Below are 26,800 nucleotides of genomic sequence, written 5' to 3'. Positions count from 1 at the left end.
ACTGTCATACAATGTAGTATTAACATTCCAAACACCCTATTGTGATGCTATGCCACTGCTCAACAACCATCAATAGCTTATCTGTAAGACAACAGCCAAATTCTTTAGCATAATGTTAAGGAACCCTTTGGAAATCTGAATCCCATCTAGCATTCCAAACTGGACTCAACATTTTACACCTATTGTTTCAAAGCTGAAATAAAGTATGAATAAACATCTTATTGGGGCTAAGAAAGTTCTTCCCAGCATGACTGGCTTCGCACATCAACCTCAGTAGCCTAGCAATTCATCCCAGTTACTAAGTTTTCATTATACAGACTCTTTAGCAATCTTTTCTCTTAATCCCCACCCATTTAATTATTCCCGTGTTCCTATTTGCTCTTTGTTTCTCATGACACATATTCCAATTTGTAATCACTGCATATTTCTATCAACCTCACTTGACAGTACGAATAAATACTGAGACATTTTTTGTTAACTATTGGAAACCGTGTGTTTATTACAGTGCTTGAAACACACGCACTACTGAATATTTTCAGAATAAACTAGAATATCAGACTAACTGGGGGAACTTCTTAAAATGAATATTCCTAGGCTTCCAATCACATACACTTCCAGATTCAATACCCCAAGGACTATGGTTAAATTAAGTCTAAAAGTCTGAATTTTTCCCAAGCACTCCAAGTATTTCTGGAATAGCCGGTAGAATTTACATCCTTGTTCTATGAACCCAGCCACAATTGTTCATCTCCAGGCCAATTGTTGCAATGCCAGCAGCTATCCTGAACAATCATAAAACCTCTCTCCCATAGATTCTCAAGTAAAATCTTACGTGAGAAAATGGGTGTTTCCAACCCCATACTTCACTTCTAATTTTTTTTCTATTAAATGGCTTTACATCTTTCCTCTTCCAGTTTTACTTTGACACTTGGTTTGAGTCCAGATACATGTAATTAGCTGGGTTATGGGAAGGAAAAAGGATGCTACATAGTTGAAGAGTACCTATCTTTATAAAGAAAAGCAAGAGGCCCTAGTGTAGACCACCTACTCCTTGCCTCTACCATCAACGTGCCCACAATACAAGCTGCTCCATTAAAATTACTTAAAGGGAAAAGAAAGTGTTTTTCATGTGAGACCATTTGCTCACTGTCTACAGAATACCAGTGCAAAACACTGCTCATGAGTATCCACTAACAAATCAAGAAAACCACTTTGCTGCATACAATGGAACATGCTGTAACATAATTTCTCCTATATATTCACATGCCTACTAGCAAAGCAAATCAGGTTTGCCCAAAACCAAAATTAAAAACAAATTTTATCAAGCCAAGTATTCGCTGTCATTTTCTATGATTAATAAGAACTCTGTCTAACCTAGGCTTCAAGAGCACCAATGCAAGTGTGCAGTGGAACACCTTTTGTCTGAATGTGATCTTGGCTGCAAACTGAATAGGACCATCTACTTGCAGCCCATTAAGGTCAAGTTCTATTACCTTTTCCTAAGAAAGGTAATCTAATTAGAACTGCAGATGCTGTGCACATGAGAACTTAGAACAGACATGCATACTTACCAGCTTCTACAATAGCTGGTTTATTACTAGAGCAGACAGACAGCACCTTCAGTACTCTGCTTGTGGTCCACAGTAGTTTCTCGTAAGTGTAGGTCCTCATTATATTTACTAAAGCTTGAGGTCCACCACTAGCCAGGATGATCAGCTGGAAGGACATGTATATATTGTTAGTTGTGGAATCTGCCATGTTATATTACCAACGTATTTTACTATACAAAAATTTCAGCCAGCTTGCCATTGACTTATATGTATTCCTGGACCACGTAGCCCATACTCTCATATTGGGGCCCTATTTACCCCTCCTTCTATAGCATTCCACTCAAATTCAGGTATCCTAGTCCTCCCAAGAACATAGCAACTCTGACTCAATTTTCTTCTTCCCACAATCATAGCAAAAGGAAAAACAAAACAAAACAAAACAAAAAACCCTGTTGGTAAACAACAGTAATGCCCAGATATGAAAATCTCATTGGTTGGAAATTTACACCAGAATAGGCACTTTAACTCCTAATGTTCATTGCTTTTCCTAATCATATCCACCTTACAAAGAGATGATATACCATAAGCATCCATTATTGCCCTTTACTTCCCTACATACTCCCACCTCCCAACTCTACCCCTATTTTCTAAAAACAAATCTTATCACTTCATGTCTCTGCTGAAACTGACTTGACTGCCTCACACTGCTCTTTTAGCATGGTCTACAAGGCCCTGTGGGACTTACTCTATCTCAGTAGTCCCACCACAGATCTCTAGCTTTTAGTCACTTTTTGCTTTTCTTAAATTTCCAAAATTAGCCATGTTCCTCCTTCCGTAGGACTTTCAAAGATGCCATTTCCTGTCTATGACCTTCACCTAGTCAATCTCTCTCATCCTTGAGAGCTGAACTATTATTCCTCCAAGAGGTCTCCCTGAACCTTCAAAACAGGGTATGGTTCACTTATGTTTTCCATAGCCCCTACTTTCTCCTAACATGTGAATTAAATAGTAACTTGGCTATTATTTCATGCTATCTCCCACCCAAGAATGAAAGCTCTAAGGGAAGCCTACCTGCTATACCCCTATTGCCTGACTTAGTCCTTTACACACACTCAAATATTTAAAGAAACAGATGTTTAATTTTTCTAGGATATATACTAAGGGTGAGGCATACAATGAATTCCCAAGAGTCCACAGAGGGTATGACATTGGGGGGGGGGTCTCCAATGCTCCATGACAACCACATTTGGAACAATTCACTTACCTTGCTTTCTTGATTGCCATAAGCTAAAATCTGAAGGCAGTCTGTTGTAATAGCCAAGAATTTAACATTTGTTTTGTTGAGCAAAGCAACCATTTTCTGCAGCCCACCAGCTAAACGCACTGCCATTTTAGCTCCTTCTTGATGCAATAAAAGGTTGTGGAGAGTTGTAATGGCATAAAACAATACAGAATCCACTGGTGAGCTGGGGGGGAAAAAAGCCTCATCAGAAATGGTGTGATTGTACTCTTCTCCTTGAAGCTTTGAACATTCTGACCACGTTTTCTTACCCAAGCATCTTCACCAGGGCAGGAATGCCCCCAGACTTAAAGATGGCCAGCAAGCCCTCCCGATGATGGGAAAGATTGTGCAAGGTCCCAGCAGTACAACGAGCTGTTTCCACATCATTTGTATTCTGCATGGTACGTACAATAGCAGACACCATCTGAGGAGAACGCATGATGGCGTGTCTGGAAGCTTCCTTTTTAGAAAGCTGATGAACCATAACTGCTGCCTTATTAACCACCACCTATAATGTACAGGAATTAAGAGACAGCATTAGTCTTCAAACACTAACATTAGGTAGACATTCTGCGACTCCTTCCTTCAAAGCAGGTTAAAAAGCTAGCCATGTCATTGCTAACCTGGTCCTCATCGTTCAGCAGTTTTGTCAGTTCTGGGATTGCACGTGTGGCAAGTTCTGCGTCATCTTGGTAGTTAATCAAATTTACAACAGCATGTTTCAGCATCTGTGATGGTTCAGCCAAACGCTGGACGTTGGTGGGATGAGCGGCATCAAACTGGGTAGATGGGATCTGCATGCCCTCATCTAATGTCTCAGGGAACATAGCAGCTCGTACCCTCTGAGCTCGAGTCATCGCATACTGTCCATCAATATCTGGAAAGGGTAAATTCAATACTCACTATCCACAGTTCAGCAGCCCCTGAATATGTGCTGTTCTAAACAGTGAAGGTGACATTGTAATCACTCCCCTTTCTTTACCACACCTTTTTATTACACATTAGCTTGTAGAACAACTAATTCTCAAAGCTGCATGGTGACTTCCAGTAAGGCAATCATACTCTTACCTGCTACTTGTTCTTGAGTGAAGGACTGAGAAAATCCCTGTTCCCACTCATACAGGACTTGTTGGGTGGTATCCACATCATCTTCCTCAGGATTGCCTTTACCACTCAGAGAAGGGGCTGTGGTAGTGGCACCAGAATGGATTCCAGAGTCCAGGTAAGACTGCTGCTGCCAGTGACTAACAGCCGCTTTTCTGTCTGGCTCCATGGCCATGTCCAACTCCATCAAATCAGCTGTAAAAACCAAACAGTATCAGGATTACTACCACTGTAATGTAATTTTAGTTAAAAAAAAAAAAATGTGACATGACCCATTGAAATATTTTAGAAATAAAGTTAAATTTGAAAGACAGCCTAAGAATAAAAGAATGATAGCCAAGATTCGCTTGGTGACGAAATATCTACACTCTGAGGGGACCACCTAACAGTTACTCACTGAATCAGTGGAAGAATGGTACTGCATCCAGTCTCCAGAGCAGTCATCCAGACTAGATTCCTGCTGGTGGCTTGTTTGCTAGTTCACCAAGCCATTAGGAGGAGTGAGCAGAAAATGAAGCAAAAGGTAGCCTGATGAGTAAGCAGGGAGAGAGGAAAGCAAGGGGGATCTGAGCCAGGCTGGGTTAATGGCAACGAAGTAGAGTCCCAGTTCACTAACTAAAGGCTCATGATACAAACCTTGGGTAGCCATTGTCCACGCACAATTTTCAAGAACGTTGTATGGTGTACTTCAGATACCCTAAAAGAGTTAAATGGAAGTCATTAGGATTTAAAATTAATTCGATTTTAATAATCATTAAGTCATTAGAATGGTTTGTTAAACATCATGGACTATAGCCACAAAAAGCCCCAAATCATCTTTTACCCCGTGAAACACAGACCTATGGTCTCCTCGGACACCTCAACCACAGCTCCATCACTGCTGAGCCTATCAGCGAACACTCCCCTTTAACAAGCACTTCCTTTTACAGAAATACAAACTACAGATATTAGGGATATCAGGAAGTATCATTACTGAAGATGACAAAGAAGGCATAAAAGCGCTAATAATGAAAGCCAAGGCGAGGAGGGGACTATTCAAAATCAACTCGAGTTCCAAAAGGCCTCTCACATTTTAGCTTCTCTCCCTGAAAAGTTCATATCCTCTTTGGACAGAAGTCCAATGGGATTCTTAAAAAAACATTAAATTTTCACTTGGAGGATCGTTTTCTGTTATAATATGATGTCATCTAAAATACCTCCAAGAAAGTAATTTTGGTGACTGGATCAGAGAGCAATGGATTTTTTACTAAGAAGTAAAATTATTTTTCAAATGAAGGGTTTGCAACTCAAAAGCACGATTTTTAGTAAAGTTTTTTTAAGTTTAAATCTGAAGCAATAATTTATTATAAAAACAAGTACTACTGACTGTAATGCTATCTGATCAATATAAAAACTTAAAAATCATTCATATATATGTATAACAGTCTTAGCATTTGATTTATGTCTGAATTTTAGCCTTATTGCATAATTATTTAGGAAAACAGAATCACACAGGGAACTATTTGCAGAAAACAACAAATTTCCTTTATTACAAAGTCTGCCCCTAAACAAGTTCATCTTCACTATAAAATAATATATTAGGTAGATATGGACTAAAATATGTAAGTGTGAACTGTTTTGTATCAATGAATAAAGGAGTTTACATATGCTTAAAGGAAATTTGAAACTGCCCTCTCTAAAGTCCTATTTTTTGGGCAAAGGAGCATGTATTGATAATCTCTAAATTTGCTCTTCCAGAACTAGATTTTTACAACCACATAGATTGCTTAACACTTAAAGCTGGCAAGAGTTGTGGACGCAATTGTCTCAATGTCCGTAGAAACAATTGACAATTTATACACAAGGCAAAGTGAAGGACAGAAAACAGTAAAGATAGTGATTCCAGTCAATAAGAATCTTGAATTTTAAAATACAGTTGACCCTGAACAATGTGAGGGTTGAAGCACTGCCCTCCGGCACAGGTGAAAATCTGAATATGACTGAAGTCTGCAATCTATAGGTAGATTCCCATTTGCCATCTGACCTTGGGCAATGCAGGTTTGTACTCTGCAGGTCAACTGAAAAGTCAGTGTGTAAGTGGTTCAAGATCATGTTATCCTCAGGTCAACTGTAACTTACGCAGCAGGATTGTGTGTTTAATGTTTTAGGTCATTAGAGCTGGAGAGGGACACAGGAACGGCATTTTAAATTAACACTCTAGGATGCAGCAAATGACCCTTGGACTACACTCTTGAGATATACTCTGCTGGAAAGAACCCAGGTTCTCTCTCCACTGATGCTGTATTCCCTCGTATCTTTGTGACTGGCTATTTAATCATTTTTCCAACTCTCTGGAAAATGGGTCCCTACTGCAGTCCCAGTGTATTTCTGGGAAAGGGCATTTAAAACATGTCTATACTGAGCTCCATCTTTAGCCAATGCCACAGGGCTCAGAAACCAACTAGTCACATGAATGGGCTGCACTGCTATTTAAATAGCCTTTGGTATATCTGGCTTCAAAAAATAAAAATACTGATAGTATTTTTTCCTTGATAGTGTTGCAAAAGCAGCATATTTTAGCCATATTTATGTGGGCTGACCTAGTAACTTGACCATGATTTATAATGATTTTATGGAAAAAAGTTCTTGTTCAAAACTTACAATATCCATTTGTATGTTAGGGTCTTCTCAATACTCTTATTTTTATAGCATTTTAAAAGTTATGCAAAATACATGAAAATTACTTTTGCTCTTCACTGCAACTTTAGGAAGTGAGGAAGGTATCAATCATTCCCTAACTGCTCTTCAGATAAACTCAAACGTACAAAAAACCTGAGAATTACCCACTGAAGAAATTAAATATACTGCCTAGAGAGAACCAAGGCAGAATCATGCCCCAATAGAAAGCCTTCCTCATGGTTCCCCCTCCTGAGCTTTCAACCAAGCTATCCTCCACTACACCCTGCCAATCATTAAGGGCCTAACAAGCTCCCATCTAACCAAGGCTTGCCAAACACTTAGGAAAACCTTCAACAAAGAAAAAATTCAAGAAAAACCAACAGAAAAAGTGACTTTTTTTTTTTTTTTCTTAAGACAACTGAAAAATAGAGGTAGGGTAGAGAAAGAAACAGAATGTTTCAATTTATTACTTCCATGAAGTTTGGAGAGAATTAAAAACTCAAAAACTTAGATAGCTAAAGCTGGACAGTACCAATCGCGATAAAGGGGGAAAATGCGAATCTTTGTGTTCTGCCAACTTTGTCATCACCAAGTGGTGCTTAGAAACAGGAAGGAGGAGCCAGGATAGCTAACTTATCCAGTCTAAGGAGGTAGTGGACACAGGCTTTCTTCCTTTTATTTTTAATACTTACTATTTAAATATACACTTTCAATTATATATTTTTTGTAAAGAAAACCTCAAACCTCAGCTTTCTGTTTGATTTAAACTCTACAAAGGTTTTAAAAAATATATATCATTTATATGTAATAATTTCTATCTACATAGTAAGTTCATCCTGAACCATACCTTACTCAAGTATTACTATGAGTGATTTTTCCTTCAGCTTTTCTAATAGAACACTTAAGCAAGTGAGATTTTTCCTTTCTGTTATTATGGAAATTTTCAAATATGCAGAAGAGTAGCTACAACTGTACAATGAACACCCACATCACCTATACTTAACTATTAATATCATGCCATATTTGTGCCTTCCTACAGAATGACTTTAAAGATAGATTTCAAACTAAAGTTACTTCTCCAGTTCCCATCAAGACAAAATGACCTGATTTACCTAAGATTTAAAAAAGTTCAAGCATTACTCACTGGGAATTAACTTTGCTGTATAAAAACTATAGTTATTACTGGCAGTTCTTGCCAAAAATTCACTTTTCCAATATCTGCACTAAAGACCCAAAGCCAATTGTTTATTCTGCTTTAAAGTAAGAATATGCAACTCTAGTTCAGGAGCATAATAAATTTTTGGGATTTATTATGGATTAAATAAAGTTCTTAATTTTTAAGTCATAACTCACTCTAGTTTACTTTCTGCCTTTACTTTTCTCCTCGGCTCTGAAAGTGTTGAGGAGTCTTCCTAGACTGACCAATAAAAAATACATATATATATTATATGTGTGTGTGTATAAACTACCCGTCACTAACACATGGCACGCACTGCGGCCGGCCAACCAGCCAGACCAGCGGTGGGGCTGGCCAGCCAACCTCCTGTGGCCCCTCCCCTCCCTGCCAGGCAGACCCCACCTGTGCACAAATTCATTCACTGGACCCTTAGTATCTAATAATAATTTTGTTCCTCCAAAACACCTAACATTGATGCTTTGGCATTGTATTTCATCATGTAGGTGCAAAATGACGGAATCATGAACTGTCTACAGCTAGAAATGATTAGGATACTCCCCAAACAATCTTTCTTCATTTTATTCTCTTCTCTAGCTTATCCATAAAGTTATATTTTTAGTATAAAATGTTCCTTTGCCATTACCATAATGATATGCAGTCAATGATATTTTGATATGTTTGGTATTTTAAATTTACTGTTAGGCATTCTTTTAATATAAAAAATAATTCCATGTATTACAGACCCTTATAAAACTCTTATTATCTGTAGCATCACATATGGTGTGTCCTTCTTGAATATTTAGTTTGTCCTTCCCTATTTCGTTTGCTATTCAAATAATGCTGGACAATACAAATAGTTCTCTTAATTTCTCTCACCCAGGGATTGCTTCAACTACTGGATTAAAGGGTAACTACATTTAAGGCCTTTGATACATAGCTCCAAAATACTGGAGCATAAACTGATACAATTCTCACAGAAGGCATTATTGTACCCTGGCCAGCTTACCAAGGGCTTATCAGCATCAACTGTTATTTCAGACACTACTTAATAGCTCTGTCAGCCATCTAATGTATATATCACCACCCTACTGCAAAGCTCTTCTGAATTATGAGAAAATAAAATGCTTAAAAAATTTCTGCTACACGCAGAAACCGGTTTGGCTCAATGGATAAAGCGTCGGCTTAGGGACTGAAAGGTCCTGGGTTCGATTCCGGTCAAGGGCATGTACCTTGGTTGCGGGCATATCCCCAGTAGGGGGTGTGCAAGAGGCAGCTGATCGATGACTCTCTCTCATCGATGTTTCTAACTCTCTATCTCTCTCACTTCCTCTCTGTACAAAATCAATAAAATATATTTTTAAAAAAATTTCTGCTACATATGTAAGCTTTTTGGCTTCCAGATTTTTTATGTTATATATTATTATTATTATTTTACAAAGAGGAAGGAACAGGGGCAGGGTAGAGAATTAGAAACATCAATCAATTGCTTATGCACACCCCCTAATGGGGATCGAGTCCACAACCAAGATATTTGCCCTTGACCGGAATCAACCAGACCCTTCAGTCCGCAGGCCAACACTCTATCCAAACCAGTTAGGGCATACTCAAGAATTCTCTTCAATGACCACTAATATAACACATTTAGGCCAACTGTGTATGTCGGAGAATATGATTTTACTCTTTAAAATAATTAATTATGGTAATATCCTTTACATTTATGATATACTGTTAGTCTCATCAATGAATTTATGATCAGTGACACAATCCTAAAATAGTCCCGATCCTTCAAAAAACACACACAAACTTTCACTTTATACAAAAGGCAGACAGTTTCTCTCCAGGTTATACATTAATATTTTAAAACACATGCTACTTCAAAGGTACATACCAAATAGCCTTTCTCTACACAGGCACATTTTTATAATTTCCAAACATAACTTTATGCCATTTAGGTTAAAAAAAAAAAAAAACACAACACACACACAATAATTCATGTTGTATGTAGTAAAAGTACAAATATAATATATACTAACTTCCTATTCCTAATACTTGGGGGCAAAGGGAATAAGGCTGAAAAAGGTATTAAAGATGGCTTCAACTTTTCAGCAATTTTTGTTTTTGTTTTTTTTAAAAAAAACACCAAACAAATACAGCAAAATTACATCTGTTAATATGGGTGGTGAGTACACAGGTGTCTGTGACATTATTCTCTATACTTTGCATAGCAAAAATAACTGAATGAAAATAAAATAGCTGTATATCAATATTTCAGATAAAACAAAATGGAGTTACAGGGGGAAAAAAAGGACATGAGTACTATGAGTACTTTATGTGCATTTTTGTTAAATCAGCTAAACCTTACAAACTTGAGTCTCAAATATGAGGGTAAAATATTTCCATCTCCCATCTCCCTAAAAAGGGGACAGTCATAGAAGGCTAAGCAGGCTACAAATGTATTTTATAAAGATTTATAGCTATGTGGGACAATCTGTTGCTACCGCATCTTGGGATTGAGAATCTTGTTTCTCAAAATGAGTTCACAAAATAATGCCTGGCTAAATACTTTTAAACTGAGAACACTCTTTGTTAACTCAACATTATAAGGATACTTTATACCCATTTTATGTGGATTTTACAGTGTGATAAAGACTGCACAGAAAAGTTCATAATTTAATTACATTTTAATAAAAGCAAGTTAAATTATATGCAAACTACTTTCCTAAATACAAACAGGATAGTTAGAAAAATATAATTACAAAAAGATTTCATTTAAAATAGCAATAAAAAGATACATAACAAGATTAAATGAAGATACATTAAGCTCAATGAATGAACTCTGGGATGGCTGTAACTATGGCTTTAGTTCCTCATTGTTTCCAAAGTACTGAGCACATATAAAGCTCTTAAATATTTGAAGGACTGAATGTACCAGTAAAAAAAAATATTCAAGCCTTAAACTGGTTGGTTCAGTGGACAGAGCATTGGCCTGCAGACTCAAGAGTCCCAGGTTTGATTCCAGTCAAGGGCATGTACCTTGGTTGTGAGCACATACCCAGTAGGGAGTGTGCAGGAGGCAGCTGACAGATGTTTCTTACTCTCTATCCTTCTCCCTTCCTCTCTGTAAAAAAAAGAATAAAATATATTTTATTTAAAAAGAAAAATGTTCAAAAAGTAGACAGAGCAAATAAAATGCATCGTGAGTTAGAGAGCCAACAATTACATATAACCTAAGATACTTCCTAAATGCCTTTAGGAACATGAAAGATTCATCTAGGAAAGAAGTATCTCATCTAGAAGAGAGGTCGGCAAACTTTCTGTATAGAGCCAGAAGGTTAAGTATTTTAGGCTTTGCAGAGCATAAGCTCTGTTGCAACTACTCAACTCTACTATTTAGTACAAAGCATCCACAATTATGCACACCAATAAAATTTTATTCATTGAAATTGCAAATATAATTTTTTGAAATTTCATGTGTCGTGAGATATTATCCTTCCGTTGATATTTTATCAGCAATTAAAAAAACATAAAAACCATTCTTAGTTCTCAGACCATACAAGAACAGGTGATCCATGGTCAATAGTGGGCCAACCCCCTCATCTATTCAATACATACTTTTATTGAAAACCAACTAACGGCAAGTTAATTTATATTTTAATTAAGTACATTAAGCCTAAATGTGAAGACCAGTAAGCAAAAGGGTTTTTAAGTGGGTTGATATATTACCGAGGTCAAATATCTTTTCCCTACAGTATTTTAAAAAACTGGTTTGTGTAAAAAAATAAATGAGAACAAATGGCATACAAAAGCCAATAAGATCATGTATTTGCAGAAAATACCAGGCCATAAAAACCAGGAAAGTGCTAAACCAGAATTTGGCCTCAATACAGTATTTAGTCCCTCCTTATCTGCAGGGGATAAGTTCCAAACATAGAGAGCTACTAAACTTCAACTCTGCCAGAAATGTGGCAGCAGCAGCTTCATCGACAGACACAGTCTTTCCAATAATTTTTATGTTTCTCAGTCCAAATCTATTCATTACTTGGTGTCATCTGTTTCAGGGGATCCCTTGCTGAAGTATTCGTGTAAGCTTAATGCTTTCTGGCCCAAGGAGTTGTCATTATTCGGAATACGTTTTCTGTGTCTTCCACCTGTAAATTTAATGCCTTTTCATCTTAGCTAAGCACTTATCAACTCACAGTGGCTCCAACTTTTTCAGTTTGAGTTGCAGCAAAACCAACACAAATTTCTTTTTCCTTCATTTCACACATATAAGATTTGTTCTTACCATATATCTTAGCAAACTCAGAATACAATTTTTTTCTTATTAAGCTGAGAACTTTCACATCTGTACACTTAAAGGAAACACTTTATGATTCTCGTTTGGCATATATAAATTATCAGTATCATTACTCTTGAGCTTTAGGGCCATCTATAATAATAAAAGCGTAATATGCAAATGAACCAAATGGCAGCCAAACAGCTGAACGACCCTCTGGACAACCTTCCAGACGAGCCAGGGCTGCAAAGGACTACTCTTGCATGAATTTTGTGCATCGGGCCTCTAGTAATTAAATAAAATTAGGGTGACTTGAGCACAAGCACTCCATACTGTGACAGTCAATCTGATCACTGAGATGGCCACTAAGTTACTAATAAACAGTAGAGTATACAGAGTGGTTAAGCTGACAAAGGGTGACTCATGTCTCAGGCAGGATGGAGCAAGACAATGCAGAGTTACACTGCTACTTCAGAAGGGTGCATCATTTAAAACTCACCAATCTCTTCTGGGATTTCATTTAATATTTTTGGACCACAATAACTGAGACCACAGAAAGCAAAACTGCACATAAGGAGGACTACTTGCTTACTATAAAGATTTCCAAGCTCGCTTGAAGAACCCTTTAAACTGGTGACCAGATCCTTCCAATAAATCTAATGTAACTTTTAAAAATACACATCACTAGGCTCTATCCCCATGGAATTATTAGGTCTAGTAATAATTAATGTCGTTTCTAATACTTTTTTAAATCGAATTTATTTAAACAACAAAATTTAATCAACAATATAGTTGCCGTCGTTTTCTACTACTTGTGCCCAACGCTCAGGAAGCATTTTAATCCCTCTGTTGTAAAATTCTTGTGATTTTGATGCAAAAAATTCGGTCAATGCATTTTTGAGGCATTTTTCATTATTAAATTTTTTTCCAAGAAGAAAGTTTTGCAAAGAACGAAACAAATGGTAATCGGAAGGGGCAATATCAGGAGAATATGCAGGTTGAAGGAGAACTTCCCATTCCAACTGGCGCAGTTTTTCAGCAGTGATTCTTGCAGTATGCGGTCGTGCGTTATCGTGGTGAAGAATTACGCCCTTCCGATTAATCAGCGTGGGTTCTTTTTCTCTTAAAGCTTGGGCTAACCTTTCCAATTGGGCACTATACACTGCACTTGTAATGGTTTGGTTAGATGGTAAAAGTTCATAATGAAGAATTCCTTTAAAATTCCACCAAACACACATCACTTTTTTCGCATGCAAGTCAGGTTTTGGCGTGGGCTGCGGAGCCTCATTTTTGTCCAACCATTGAGGCCGCCTTTTCAAATTAACATACAGCACCCATTTTTCACCTCTGGTAACAATTTGCTCTAAAAACGGCAAACGGTTTTGACGAGAGAGGAGCAAACTGCAAATTGTGACTCTTTGATTACGGTTGTTGTCGGTCAACTCATGAGGAACCCATTTTCCAAACTTTTGGACTTTGTCAAGTGCACGCAATTGATTGGAAATTGTTTTTTGTGAACAATTTAAAGTTGTCGCAAGCTCTTGTTGGGTAATTTGAGGATTTTGCACCAAAAGAGCTTGAAGAGCTCTTGGACACACGGCCTCGACCACTCTTGTAATCTGACGAAAAATTTCCCTCGCGAAATTTCTCAAACCAACGCTGGCATTTTCTGGCGCTAACTGCATCTTGACCAAGAGCACTACAGATGTTTTTTGCAGCCTCACTTGCTTTTCTTCCTAATTGGAACTCGTAAAGCATGCAGTGCCGAATATGCTCTTCATCCGCCATATTCTTAGCCCTAGTTTTGCAACAAAAACCAAACCAAACACAAATTTTTTCAAGCAAAACTTGTTAATTGCACTTCACCCGTTCTGTAGATACCACGTGTTTGAAGATTATGTCAATACAAGTCAACGCCAAGCAAGATTTTAAACAAATGTTTAAAAACGACATTAATTATTACTAGACCCGATATATTAGTAAATATAATACCCCTGGTACTGTATTTTATTTTTGTTAATCCTCACTTATGATATTTTTCCATTGATTTTTAAGAGAGTGTAAGGGAAGGATACAGAGAAACACTAATGTGAGAGACACATCAATTGGTCACCTCCCGCGTGTGCCCCAACCAGGGCCTGGGAATCCAGTCTGCAACCAACATACAAGCCTAATATCGAATCAAACCTGGAGACCCTTCAGTCCAAGGGCCGATACTTTATCCATTTAGCCAAACTGGCTAGGACTGGTATTGCTTTTTTTTTTTTAAGTGTCATACATGTTGCTGACATGGCTATACCAGCAAAACTCTAGACCAGTGGTTGGCAAACTCATTAGTCAACAGAGCCAAATATCAACAGTACGACGATTGAAATTTCTTTTGAGAGCCAAAATTTTTAAACTTAAACTATATAGGTAGGTACATTATTACTAACTTAATTAGGGAATCCCTTCAATCGCACTGTACATGTGCACCTGCACATGGTATTTTGTGGAAGAGCTACACTCAAGGGGCCAAAGAGCCGCATGTGGCTCGCAAGTTGCAGTTTGCCGACCACTGCTCTAGATAAACTATATGATCCACTCTATAACAGTAGTAACCTAAGTTTAAAAAAACAAAATCAAAACATCCAAAAACCTGGTACCAGAGTAACCCCAGCACCAGCTCCTTTAGAAGCAGCTATTCATTAAGACACCAGTCCTACTTATCTTCAACAACCTCTGGCCCCCACTACATATCAAATTTATGTTACTCTCACAAAGAAAACATTTTACTGTCTTTGACAGCCAGACTTACCATAGTAATAGGCCTCATAATTATGAGGCTTTCTTATATTTAGAAAGGGTAATGGGAATATTTCAGAAAGTAGAGCTAGTTGGCAAGGAAGCTCTTTCCCCCCCCCCAAAATGTGCCTGCTTTCATTAGCTCAATACAAAGAACTTCAAGAACTCTAAATCTCTCTTCTACTGTGATTCCAAAAACACACCAATAAATTAGTCATAACCTGGCGCTATATATGAGTGACCCTGTGGTGATACTGTTTTTCCTCAATTTACTAAATTCTGATATTAGTCAAAAGAGATTTTCTGTTCCACAAAAAGCCTTTCCACAATTCCTTTTTTTACTCAATAGTTCTAGGACACATGTACAGATTTCATTAATTTATTCAACAAATGTTTCTGCAACTGCCACATGCCAGGAGGAGGTATAACAGATTTTGGGTATACAGTGGTGATTAAAACAGATGGTGCTTGTATTCTTGATAAGGAGACAGACAACTGAATAAACAATTACAAAAAAAATGGTAAGTGTATTAGTAACAAGTGGGAGAAGGGAGTGGAATGACACATGAACAAGTGAAAGATCTTAACTTAGAGCTCCCACAGGCTTCTTGAGGTTGGTAACCTTCAAACTGAGACCTGAAGAAGGATGCAAAAGAGCCAGTATGTAATGAGCAGGAACATTCCAGAAACAAGAAATAGCATGTGCAAAAAGCCCAGAGTCATGAAAGACCTGATCATCTTTTAACAACTAAACCCTGAGACAGAGGGATTCAACTATAGTGGGAAAGGGAGAGTGCAACAAGGTTAAGGTTGAAAATAGGCAGATCACGCAGGCTCTCTAGCCCTTGGCAAGAAATGCATTTTTTTACTCTCAGTGCCACCGGGAGTCCAGAAAAGGTTCTAAGCAGGTGAATCACAAGATCCCACTTGAGTTTTTAAAAAGCTGTTTTGGCCGAAACCGGTTTGGCTCAGCGGTAGAGCGTCGGTCTGCGGACTAAAAAGTCCCAGGTTCCATTCTGGTCAAGGGCATGTACGTTGGTTGTGGGCACATCCCTGGTAGGGGATCGATGTTTCTATCTCTCTCCCTTCCTCGCTGTAAAAAAATCAATAAAATATATATTTTTAAATGAATTAAAAAAAAAAGCTGTTTTGCTTTGTGTTTTGCTATAATGGAAAAAACTGAAAGGGGGCAAAAACAGAAAGCAGAGAGACCATTCCATAGGCTATCCTTTTCAAACTGTAAAGGGAACAGATAAAAAATGGGCATTAGATGGAGGGAAATAAAGGCTGCCCAGTTCTAGAATATTTACCTGTTCAACAAACCTTTATTGAGCACCTGTAACTTCTGGACACTGTTCAGAAGTTCCTGAGAGAAGAGTAGGAAAAGCAAGTAAACAAACATTACTTGCAACTATGACTAAGTGCCACAAACCAAATAAGAGAGTAATCTGATCAAGTAAAATGGGTGAACAGGGAAGACCTCAGTGTGGAAGTCATAGAATATAGTTGTATGCTATAAGGAATGAACCACAATGAGGTAATGAGATTTAAATGTCATTTAATCAGCACATTTACTTTATCAACTACTATGTGCCGTGATTCTCAGTATTAGGAATAAAGCAGTGAAGGAAACAAGACAAAAATCCGTCCTTTTTGAACAATTTGGTTCTCCTTATCTTGGAACACTACATTTCATCCAGTGACAGAGGAGAAGGTTATGAACACAGTCACATATAGGGAAGCGTGCAGGAATTCTTCCTATTCATTACTTAGTGAAATAGAAAGCAGTGGCTTAAGATAAGAGTGAGAATGAGGGAGGAGGCGTTGAAGGTTTCAGAAGAGAGAAAAAATTATAGTAATAAAAGAGGGTAAACTAATATAGCCCAGGGACCTCTGTGCACGAAGCCAGGGAGGGACAGGTTGAGTGTGTGTATAAGAAAGTGATTATGACTCAATGTGAAATTTCAGCTGGGTTGAAGTGAGGGATACTGAAAAGCTTAGATGTGTGGGGAGACGGACTATAGGTTCCAGTGGGGTGGATGGACTGCTGGAATTGAAGTATTTATGGGAAAAATAAGAGAGTGGGGCACTTGAAATGGGATTAGAGAAGGGAGGAGTTATTGGTAAAAATCCAAGTATTCTAGGATATGACAATGGGAATGTGTGGTTGAATCAGCGTGAATAGTAAGATCAGCGGAGGAAAGAAATCAAGGAAAAGAAGCCACAATATTGGAAGTGTCTTTTATATCAATGTTAATCAAAGTGCCAGACCATAACAACCTAATGAGCTTATTGACACAATGACTGCCTCCATCAAAAAAGTCTTGAAACCAACAAAATAGGAGGGAAAGGGGCTGGAGGGGAGGGAGGAAGGAAGGGCAAAAAAAGGAAGAACCAGGTGAACTAATGAACTAAATTTAGTGACATAGGTGTTTTAAATTCTGGCACAAATCTCATTTCACACTGGTAACAAACAGTTCACAGGCCAGATGACATTTTGAGTAGCAGCGCTCTGCATGGACATTGAAATCAACAAGAACCAAGAATTATGACAGAAATAAGATGACAATAAAGTTAGGAGCTAATAAGTGTTCAAGGAAGGAAGGGAATATCCAGGGGAGTGGGTGATATAATTTGAAGGTATAAGAGTCAAAGCTTGAATATCTCGGAAAGAATGGTCAAGAAGTGACAATGAGGAACAAAGAAGACTCTTTACCTCTTTGTTCTGCAGAAAAAGGTATGCATGAAGAGAAAGCACTTACCAGTTGAGAGCTACAAGGGAAGTAGCATTATCAGAGGAGAGACTAGGTTCAACAGTCCCAGACTTGATTGAAAATAAAAGGGATTTGCCGAGAACTATGAGTTCTAGGAAAAAACAAATGGATTTCAGATGATAAAAGGTGGGAGATGGAGACCAAAGTAGCAATGGAAGATAGAATCTAGAGGGTAAGGAGAATACAGAAGAGCAAGGAAATAACTAAAGGAACAAAGTCCTTGAAAACACATAAATCAGGACTGGCCTCTGACCAGAATATACTTCCTCCATTTATAAAGATGGACCTTCAATGCAGATTGAGAATAAGAAAGTAAAGGATTTACTGCCTAGCGTCTGATTGGGGAAAGGAAACTAGCTTAAGGAGCAAAGAGAAAGTCTTTCTTAGAGCTTTCTAGAGAAACGTAATACAATCTGAGGGGTAATGGCAGTAGGAGAACTGGAGGCCCTTTACCATACAGTCAGGGATTTTTTTCAAGCATGATTAATTAAGTATTTAAAAAAAAATTTTTTTTCAACTTTACTAGTTCCCAGCTCCAACTTATCAAGAATACTATTTTGTGTTTTCACTCCATGTGGTGTACAGGGAGACATTAGAATATGTTTAATCATAAAAAAAAAAAAAAAAAAAAGAATACTATTTTAACTACCATTATGCTACTTCATGGGTGACCCATGGGCTTTTGGTATTTCAGACTTCTAATCCTTTGAATTCCCAGAATGTTATTTCTCTTACTGTGCGGAACAGAATGGGTGACACTCTGATTCAGGATCCAGGAAAAAATAACAGCAGAATTAAGACAAGAAATAGTGACCTACAAAGTTAACTAACATAAAATCTTTGGACTTAAAAAGAAATGGAATAACCCAGATGATTTGCTCAGTGGATAGAGCACTGGCCAGTGGACTGAAGAGTCCCAGGTTCAATTTTGGTCAAGGGCACATGCCTGAGTTGTGGTCACGATCCCCAGTAGGGGGTGTGAGGGAGGCAGCCACTCAATGATTCTCATCATTGATGTTTTTATCTCTCCCTTCCTCTCTGAAATCAATAAAAATATATTTTTAAAAAATACACGAAATGAACCTTAAAGTTAAGCAAAATGCCAGAATACTAAATTTATGTTATCTAACTACAGAGTGTATGTCCGCATACTATGTTTCCTACATAACACGGTCTACTTTTGTATCTAAATAAACTATTAGATATAAATAATTTTGACATTGCTACATTCTTGCAGTAACTCAGAAAAGAATTCAGGTTTCCACCTTAGCACTTTGTACATAGGGGAATGGAACCCTACTTGGAAGTCTCTATAGTTAGTTGGATTAAAAAATACTTTCAAGAAACCCTTGTCCCTCCTTCATACATGTGTCATTCATTGAGTATATGCAGAGCTTCAAAGACAGACTCACTCCCTACACCCTTACCCCAAACCACTTAATTATAGTTAAATGAAGGGGAGGCAGTTTATAACCACCCCCCTTTAAGCAGTAAATTACTACAATCATTTAAAATCATCTTTAAATTAAATTCCCAAGAAATTTTTGCAGTAAACCTAACTTCTTACATCTTTATATGGGTAATGTACAAATCAGTGTGTGTACACATGTACATATATATCACAATTATTTCAGCTACCATAAAACCTTGTTAAAGTAAGTTTCTTAAACTAACCCTTCAGCTTTTGTACATCTTTGACTTCCTAGCCAGATCAGCTACCAGCATTTAAGATATGATTTATTAATTATAGATGTGATTTGTCTATCTTGAGGACTGATAAACATGAAAGAACTTAGATTAAAAATATCATCTTCCACACTCCAAATTTTTTAAACTACAGTAAACCCTTTATTTTTTTTGGACCTCGTTTAACACACCTCAGATCTAACAGACAAAATTTCAGGTTGGTATGTTGTATGTAAAAATTAACACCTTGTTAATCTTTAAACAAGACTTGCTTATAACTAAATTGACAGTTTATTATTAATTCATTGTTATTTTTAACAAATTTTAGCAAAGAGGCCATATGTTGGAAAAAACACTATAGTAATTTTGCCTGCATAAACAAATATATGTATCTACAACTATAGTCTACATATTTAAATCCCAGTCACCGCTCATAAATAATGTCCTCTGATTAGCACAGGACCACATTGCATGGAGAGTAACTGGCTCTGTTGTCTCATGGAGTAGCTTTCTGCAGCAGTTTTAACACCTGCTGGCCCATGTCCCCACATGTGCTAAGCCACGCCCCAGCCATGTGCATATGTTTTATTGAGGTTTTACTGTACTTGCTTTAACATACCTGTTACAAATCAGTTTTTAAAAAAAACATATGCAAATTATGAAATTACAACTAAAAACATGACAATTTAAGTGAAGATTTATAAATTATAGATATGGTTTGTCTTCCATGAGGACTGATAAATTGAAAATAAAAAGGGTTGCAAAGGGGATATTCTATGAAGCAGTTTCACCCTAGCATCATCCAGCTGTTCACACTTTTCAAACTGTTAACAGGGACAGGGAGGAGACACTTCAACAAGTTCAAAAGAAACCAGAGGCAGGAAATTTCTGTAATATTACGAGAAACTTTTCAGTACCTCCGTCAAGTTACAGGAGAATTGTGTGACAGGTGAGGGGAGAGTGCCTCTGGGATAAATGTTTTGTGGAAGGTCATTGATTGGTTTTGCTTGCATTTTATACCATATCATATAAAAGCTGCAGCCTGTTAACACTAGTTTCAGATGATGCTTCTTAAAACCAGTGTTGGCCTACAGTTTGTATTTCCAGTCCACTTAAACACCCAACTCTTCTAATTCTAAAAATGAAAAACTTTGCTCTAGCAGCAAAAGATTTAACCAAAATCTATTTAATTAACTGCATAAACTTATTCTGACCGAATGATATGTCATTTAAGTAAAATTTATATTCAATTAATTTTTCATTATCTAAACTTGGCTTTTAAATTTTGGATCTAGTCTGATAATAGTTTGTCTTAGAAATACAGACTTCAGCTGAAAACCAGAATATGGTTTAAAGATGTCAACAAAATTCCAGGCTGACATGATGGTGTATACACAAACAAGAATTTGTCTAACATTTTAAGTGTCTTCACAGATTAAGTTTTCAACCACTTAAAAAAAAAAAAGACTATAAAAACTATATTTAAGATGATCAAGTAATGAACAAATTGTTACTTCTTCCTCCTATTACTTAACCCAAATCATCTTAATTCCTAAACTTGAAAGTGCAGGTTCCCCAAATTTCACAAACAAGTTAATATGAACCTGCTTTTAAATTCCTAATCCATAATAGATTGACACAAGACATTTTCCAATGCCTGAACATAAATTAAAAATGTTATTTCTTAAGTTATATAAATCCACAGAATCATATTATCCTATCATTTATTAGAAACATTATTTAAAAAATGAACTCCAAATGTTACAAACTGGCAGTATCTTTCTGCCAACAGGTATATAATTTATGCTAAACAACATCCTAAAACTTGAATTTCATTCACCAACATGTGCAAATCAAGTAATGCACATTAATCTGGATTTCCTGCTTCTCTTAGGAAAAAAAACGCAGATGATGTAGCAACATGAACTACATTTCCACACAATGGCTTGGAGCTGCCAAAGATTGGCTGCTAAATTGGGACATGTGCTCTCTAATTTGTTGTAATCAACAGAGTCCTCGTTACCCCCCACCAGCCTGGCCCGGGACACATGAGTAGCCATTCCCACTGTAATATTAGGTCAATCCTACATGGTTTGACAAAGCAATCTTTAGTCATTTATAAATGTCAAATTGTTGTATGCTATATCAATGAAGTCAATTTCAAAATAAATAAATAAAATGCTTGCCTTATAGGTATAATTTCTGTCAATAAGCTTTATGCCCATAATTTTTAAAGAACTTTCAAATCCATTTTGCTATCTCATAAAATCTTGAAAAATTAAAACAGAAGCTCTTCAACTCAGAGACAATAAAGGCTGCATCAACTTGGACATTACTGAAATATGGTCCTTTATGACCATAATCCACTCTGAGATAACCACTTACATAAAACTGAGACATTCTTGCTTTCTTGTTAAAAAAAAATAATAATTTCTTAGTCAAAGATCATTATCAATGTTTCCACAAAATTATATTCAATTCCAAGAGCAAAATGAAGTAGTAACACTTCATTTCCCCTTCCTAAATTCTCAACTTTTAAATATCATTTCAACTGCTCATATAACAAAGAAAAAGAAATCTAAAGTGAGAATTTTTCATAAAATGACCCTTTGACTTCCAAAGGCTAATTTAGAATAGGTTTAATGCTTATTATCAGAACCCAATTTGAGACAACTATTTTCAAAAAATAATGTTACTAACAGAAATAGCAAGAGCTTTAACACAGAACCATGGAGAAAGGTCAGGCTGGTGGCTCAGTTGGTTGGGTATTGTCCCATGCACAAGGCATTCTATTCCCTGTCAAGGGCACAAGCCCAGGTTTCAGGTTCCATCCCCAGTAGGGGGGTATGCAGGAAATAGCCTATCAATGTTGTGTTCTCACACTGGTGTTTCTCTCCCCAACTCCCCTTCCTCCCTAAAAATGAATAAACTATTATTTAAAACAAAAACAATTGGTGCACCATAGCCCACAATTCCATACAAATGAGATGCTATAATCAATCACTAGGGCATTTTCTTTTAGCTGTTTCTATCTAGAGTCTAATTCAGACATATATTCCTCAATATAAAGAGCTGAACACTGACTCATGTTTTACTGTGTAACTCATTTTACACAAATTAGTAATTCACTTCATTAACTTTTTCTGAGAATTAGTTTCTATAATTCATTAATATGGTTAAACGTTGTATTTTCTCCCCAATTATTATATTGTGTTTTTGTTTGTTATATATTTAAGCTGAACTGCCTAAAGTGACAAATAAAATTGTAATCCTAATTTTACTTTGACCTTTCTGCTGCAAATATTGGCTTAGATGACATTTTCTCAAGCTAACCTTTTAATGAGCATTGATATAAATAAATTATTCTAGAATTCAAAAGGTTCCTTACTGATGCTTTCTCTTCACAACTACTCATAAATAAATATATTCCACACAAACTTACTAGGAGGAAAAAAATTATAAGCATTACATTACGTATATCCACTGGAGGGCACTCAACATAACCAAAGCATGCAATAAAAACATGCCCTAACACTCTTCTCACTCTGCTGCCATCAGGTTCGAGAGAGACTTTGGGAGTTGAGAAATACCACATAAGAGAATAGATGCCCACAATTTAAAAATTCAGAGAGAAGTAGTTAGATTCTAAAAAATTCCTAATGTAATTGATTCCCTCTTTCAAAAGCTGCCTTTTCCTTCAGGAGAAAGCAGATTATAAACATACTTCAAGGATAGCAGGGTTTAGGTCTCAACAGCCGGATCTCAGTCAGTTTCAAACTAAGTCAAGCTCAGTCTTGCATGAAACACAAAAGCAGCATTCTTAAGTTATCAAAGGAAACAAAGAACTTTCTCCTGAGTTTACATAAGGAAAAACTATAAGCGTTAAGTCCTACTAATTTTCAATTAATACAAATCACCTATTTTCCTTTTATGGAGATTAAGTATACATTTATTTTAACCCAATATCCTAAGTAATTTATCACACTCATAATTAAACAGTATTATGTAAACAATAGTCTGTTAAAGAATGAGCACCGATTCTGTAAATTAGGATCCCCTCAATGAGGGTAACGAGGCAACAGCTACATGCTCTGGCTAAGAAGCAGCTCCTAGGCTGTGCTTACTACACACCACTTCAATGGTATAAAAATGTTTTTAGTAAACCTGTTTCAACAAAAATATTGTATTCCCAAGAAAAATACCAACCCCCCCCAGAATAATACAACTCATTTTTTCAAAAACAATATTACAAATCAACATGTAGCATGACAGAAGAGTTGCAGTACTTTTAATTAGAAGTTTGCCCTGCGAATTCATCCTTTCTCTGCCCTGGGTTGGCAATCAAGCATGCTTCCAACCAAGCTCAAAGTACACGCTTAATAAAATTTGCCTCCTAGTCACCTACAATTATTATCAGCAATTATTAAACCATGAAAGAGAAACCAATTCATGTTATGACCGAACAGGTGTTTTGTTTCTTCAATACAAAGTTTCAACTGGCTGATTATACAATACTTATACAGTCCATTTCTGGGGTTTTGTTTTCTCAGCTACTTATAACTTGTAAGAGAGAGAGATTCAAACTTCTGAATTTTCCATGTCCATAGTCTTAACATACTTACACTCTTCTTCCCACCTTTCCCAACAACAAAAGACTATCTGCAGACAGCTACTCCTATACACCACACCTCAAATTTGCTGAGGGAGAGGAAGGAACTACCCATGAAAACAGAACTTCATTTATATGAACAATTTTTATTCCAATGACCACTATTAACAATAGGAAGTTCTATTCACAGTTTTAGTTATAATACTGAAATACATATTTCCCCACATAATATTGGTAAAAGAAATAGTCAGATGAGTTCAAAAGAAAGAAAACTTTTGAATGCTTCTTGACCCATCAAGACTGTTGTTTAAAGCTTCATTTTTTTAAATTAGCCACCTTATTTTTACAAGGTTGGTTTTTCCCGAAAGCTATTTAAAACGCTGTTCTGACCTCCGGGAAAATCTCAGGCCAGGGACTCGACACGGACTTTAAATTACATGCTACACTGAACTTCCTAGTGCAGTTTTTTATTTTCCCTCAAGGACCACAGGCTTAAATGGTCTCAGCATTCCTTTAATCCTACAGAATGGTCTTCTGCAAGTTTTCCAAGTTACTTTTGCAATCACTTCAGGGCCTTGTCCTTGCATGTGGCCTTCAAAACAAAGACTAGGTCTAAACAATGAATACTGGGTGCAAGTTAATCACATCTTGTATCAAATACCTTAAAGGTACATTTTCAAATCCAGGTTTTGTGGATTTTATTGTAAAAGTAAAATAAATGTAGTAGCAGCCTCAGCTCAGACTTAACCACACACACACACACACACACACACACAAACCAGCCTCCAAAGAGAGTACCTAAGTCTGCCCCTAATTTACGCAGTCACTAAACAGCAGTATTATGCAAATAACATTTCAAGCCACGTCTCACATTTCCTAGAACGAAGACTCGCTAACACGGAGCCATCTGAAGGTACTGAATGCGCACCAACTGACCATCAGGAGAGCAGCTCTCTAAATTCCAGACAAAAATACCGAATAACTCGGCGATCCGAAACACGCTAGCCTAGACTTTTTTTTTTTTTTTTTAATCAAAGGGGAGCCGTCCGTCTCTTCAAGTTGAAGTCTAGTCTGAGCCGCTACTATTCGCGGCACAAAGCTCCCGTTTCACTCCAGCCACTCCTCGATTTCCTCTGGCCGACCTCCGCATACCAGCGGGCCGGCCGCCTCCATTCACGCCCCGGGCTGGGGGAGGGGAGCCGCAGATGTCTGGGCGATACAAAGTGCGAGACAATGCTCCCTGCCTGCGAGGGGAACCCAAACCCACGCCAGCGCCGCCGCTGGCCAGCGGAGCGGCTCCGAGCGGCGGCGCTTCCCGAGGCCCCGCGCCGCCCGGACAAAAACACGGAGAGAAGTTGCAGGGCTTGGGTTTCACTTCGCCAACTGCGACGCGAGGGGGAGAGAGAGAAAGAAGAAAAAAAAATTCACTCCGCCGCAAAGCCATCGTGCTTCCAGCTGGGCGGCCGGGAGGGAGGGAGACGATGGGAGGGAATCCGTAACCTGCACGAACCCCGAACCCCGGGGCTCCGCTGGACGGGGAAACCGCACGGCCAGCCGCCCCCGCCCCGGTTTGCACCAGATCCCACACCCTCCCCGCCGGCTCGCCCACCTGCACGGCCCCCCGAAAACCCAAGTGCAAACCCTCCCGCACTCACAGGGGGGCTCCTCCCCGGAGCCCGGGCTGTAAAGTTGCTTCGGTTTCAAGAGGCGCCGGTGCCAAACTCGCACAGGGCAGGGCACGGACGGAAACGCTCCCATTTCTCTCCCACACTCTTCCCCGTTCGTCCCTCAGCCCCGAACGCGGCATCGGGAGAGGAAAAGTCCCCGGACTTGGCCCTTCTCCCCCACGGCGCCGGGGACCCGGGGTGGCGGCGTCCCAGGCCCGGCGCCCGCACCCCAACTCCCCGCTGGGAAGGCGGAGCCCCCACCCCGGCCGGCCCCACCCCGCCCCCCGCGCTCCGGCCCCGGCGCATCCCGAGGCGCAGGGTCCCTCCCCCAAACTCGGCCGCGGCCGGAGCCCCCGGACGGAAGCCGCCGTCCCCCGCCCCCCGGGCCCCCGCGCCCGCCAGGCTCCCCGGGACGCGCCCTCCCCGCGCGCGGCGGTTCCGGGGCCCCCCGAGGAGCCGCGCGGCCGGAACCCGGGCCCGGTCGCCGCCCTCCGACCCCCCGGGCGCGGCCCCTTCCCGGCGGCCCCTTCCCCCCACAGCCCGCTCCCCACTCCGGGCCTCCGAAGCGGCGCCAGGCCCGGCTCCCCGCCGCCGCCGCCGGGACCGCGCGCCCGCGACGACGAAGTTTGGCTCCGAAGGGGGAGCGGGCGCAGCCCCGGAGGGTGAGGGAAGGCGCGCGGCGCACCTCAGGGGGACAGGCTCCTCCCGCCGCGGGCGTCCGGGCGTCCTCGGCCTGCGGTGGTGGCGGCTTGGCGGGGACCGGCGCTGCTCCTCGGGCGCTCCTCCGTCTCCGCCTCCCCTCGCTCTCCGCCGCCGGAGCCGGTCTAACGCGACTGCCGCGGACCGAGAGGCTTAAGATGGCGCCGCACAAGGACCTCTTATAAGTCGCGCAGGCGCCGCTGTATCCTGCCGCCGCCGCCGGCCGCGCGGAGGGATCCGCCGCGCGAGGCCAGGGGCGGGGCGCGGGGGCCGGAAAGTAGTCCCCGCGCCGCCGCGGAGCCGCCGAGGGGGATCCGCGGCCGCCGTCCCGCCGCTCCGGGCCCGGGCGGGGACCCCACCCGCGCGCCCCTGGGAACCGGGGTGGGGGGCGGGGGGAACGCTCCTCCGCACGGAGCCCCGCGGCTGCCCCGCCCTGGGAACCCGGGGCAGATGGCGGGGGTCCCTGGTGGGGCCCAGAGGGAGGAGTTGGGGGGGGGGGGGGACCGGGATCCTCCACTGTCCCGACCCCGACGC

The 26,800-nt window shown here is 39.5% G+C and overlaps 1 protein-coding gene across 4 annotated transcripts in view; it reads right to left on the bottom strand.

The window, feature by feature from the left end:
- Nucleotides 1-26,441, bottom strand: part of CTNNB1 (catenin beta 1) — a 35,278-nt gene extending 8,837 nt beyond the window's left edge. For 2 of the 4 annotated variants that reach the window (XM_036431969.2, XM_036431971.2), the window contains exons 1-7: nt 26,253-26,441; nt 4,573-4,633; nt 3,901-4,131; nt 3,456-3,709; nt 3,102-3,340; nt 2,815-3,016; nt 1,572-1,716 (exon numbers count right to left, since the gene is read on the bottom strand). In XM_036431969.2, the coding sequence (XP_036287862.1) occupies nt 1,572-1,716; nt 2,815-3,016; nt 3,102-3,340; nt 3,456-3,709; nt 3,901-4,131; nt 4,573-4,585 (1,084 nt within the window). In that variant the 5' untranslated portion in view covers nt 4,586-4,633; nt 26,253-26,441. Of the gene's footprint in view, nt 1-1,571; nt 1,717-2,814; nt 3,017-3,101; nt 3,341-3,455; nt 3,710-3,900; nt 4,132-4,333; nt 4,420-4,572; nt 4,634-15,419; nt 15,445-26,252 lie in introns of those variants that run through there. The other 2 variants (XM_036431970.2, XM_036431972.2) reach the window with 2 other exon arrangements.
- Nucleotides 26,442-26,800: the final 359 nt, after the last annotated feature.

Source organism: Pipistrellus kuhlii, unplaced genomic scaffold (assembly GCF_014108245.1).
Source record: "Pipistrellus kuhlii isolate mPipKuh1 unplaced genomic scaffold, mPipKuh1.p scaffold_m20_p_11, whole genome shotgun sequence".
Taxonomy (NCBI): domain Eukaryota; kingdom Metazoa; phylum Chordata; class Mammalia; order Chiroptera; family Vespertilionidae; genus Pipistrellus; species Pipistrellus kuhlii.
This window is presented reverse-complemented; position numbering and strand designations above follow the sequence as displayed.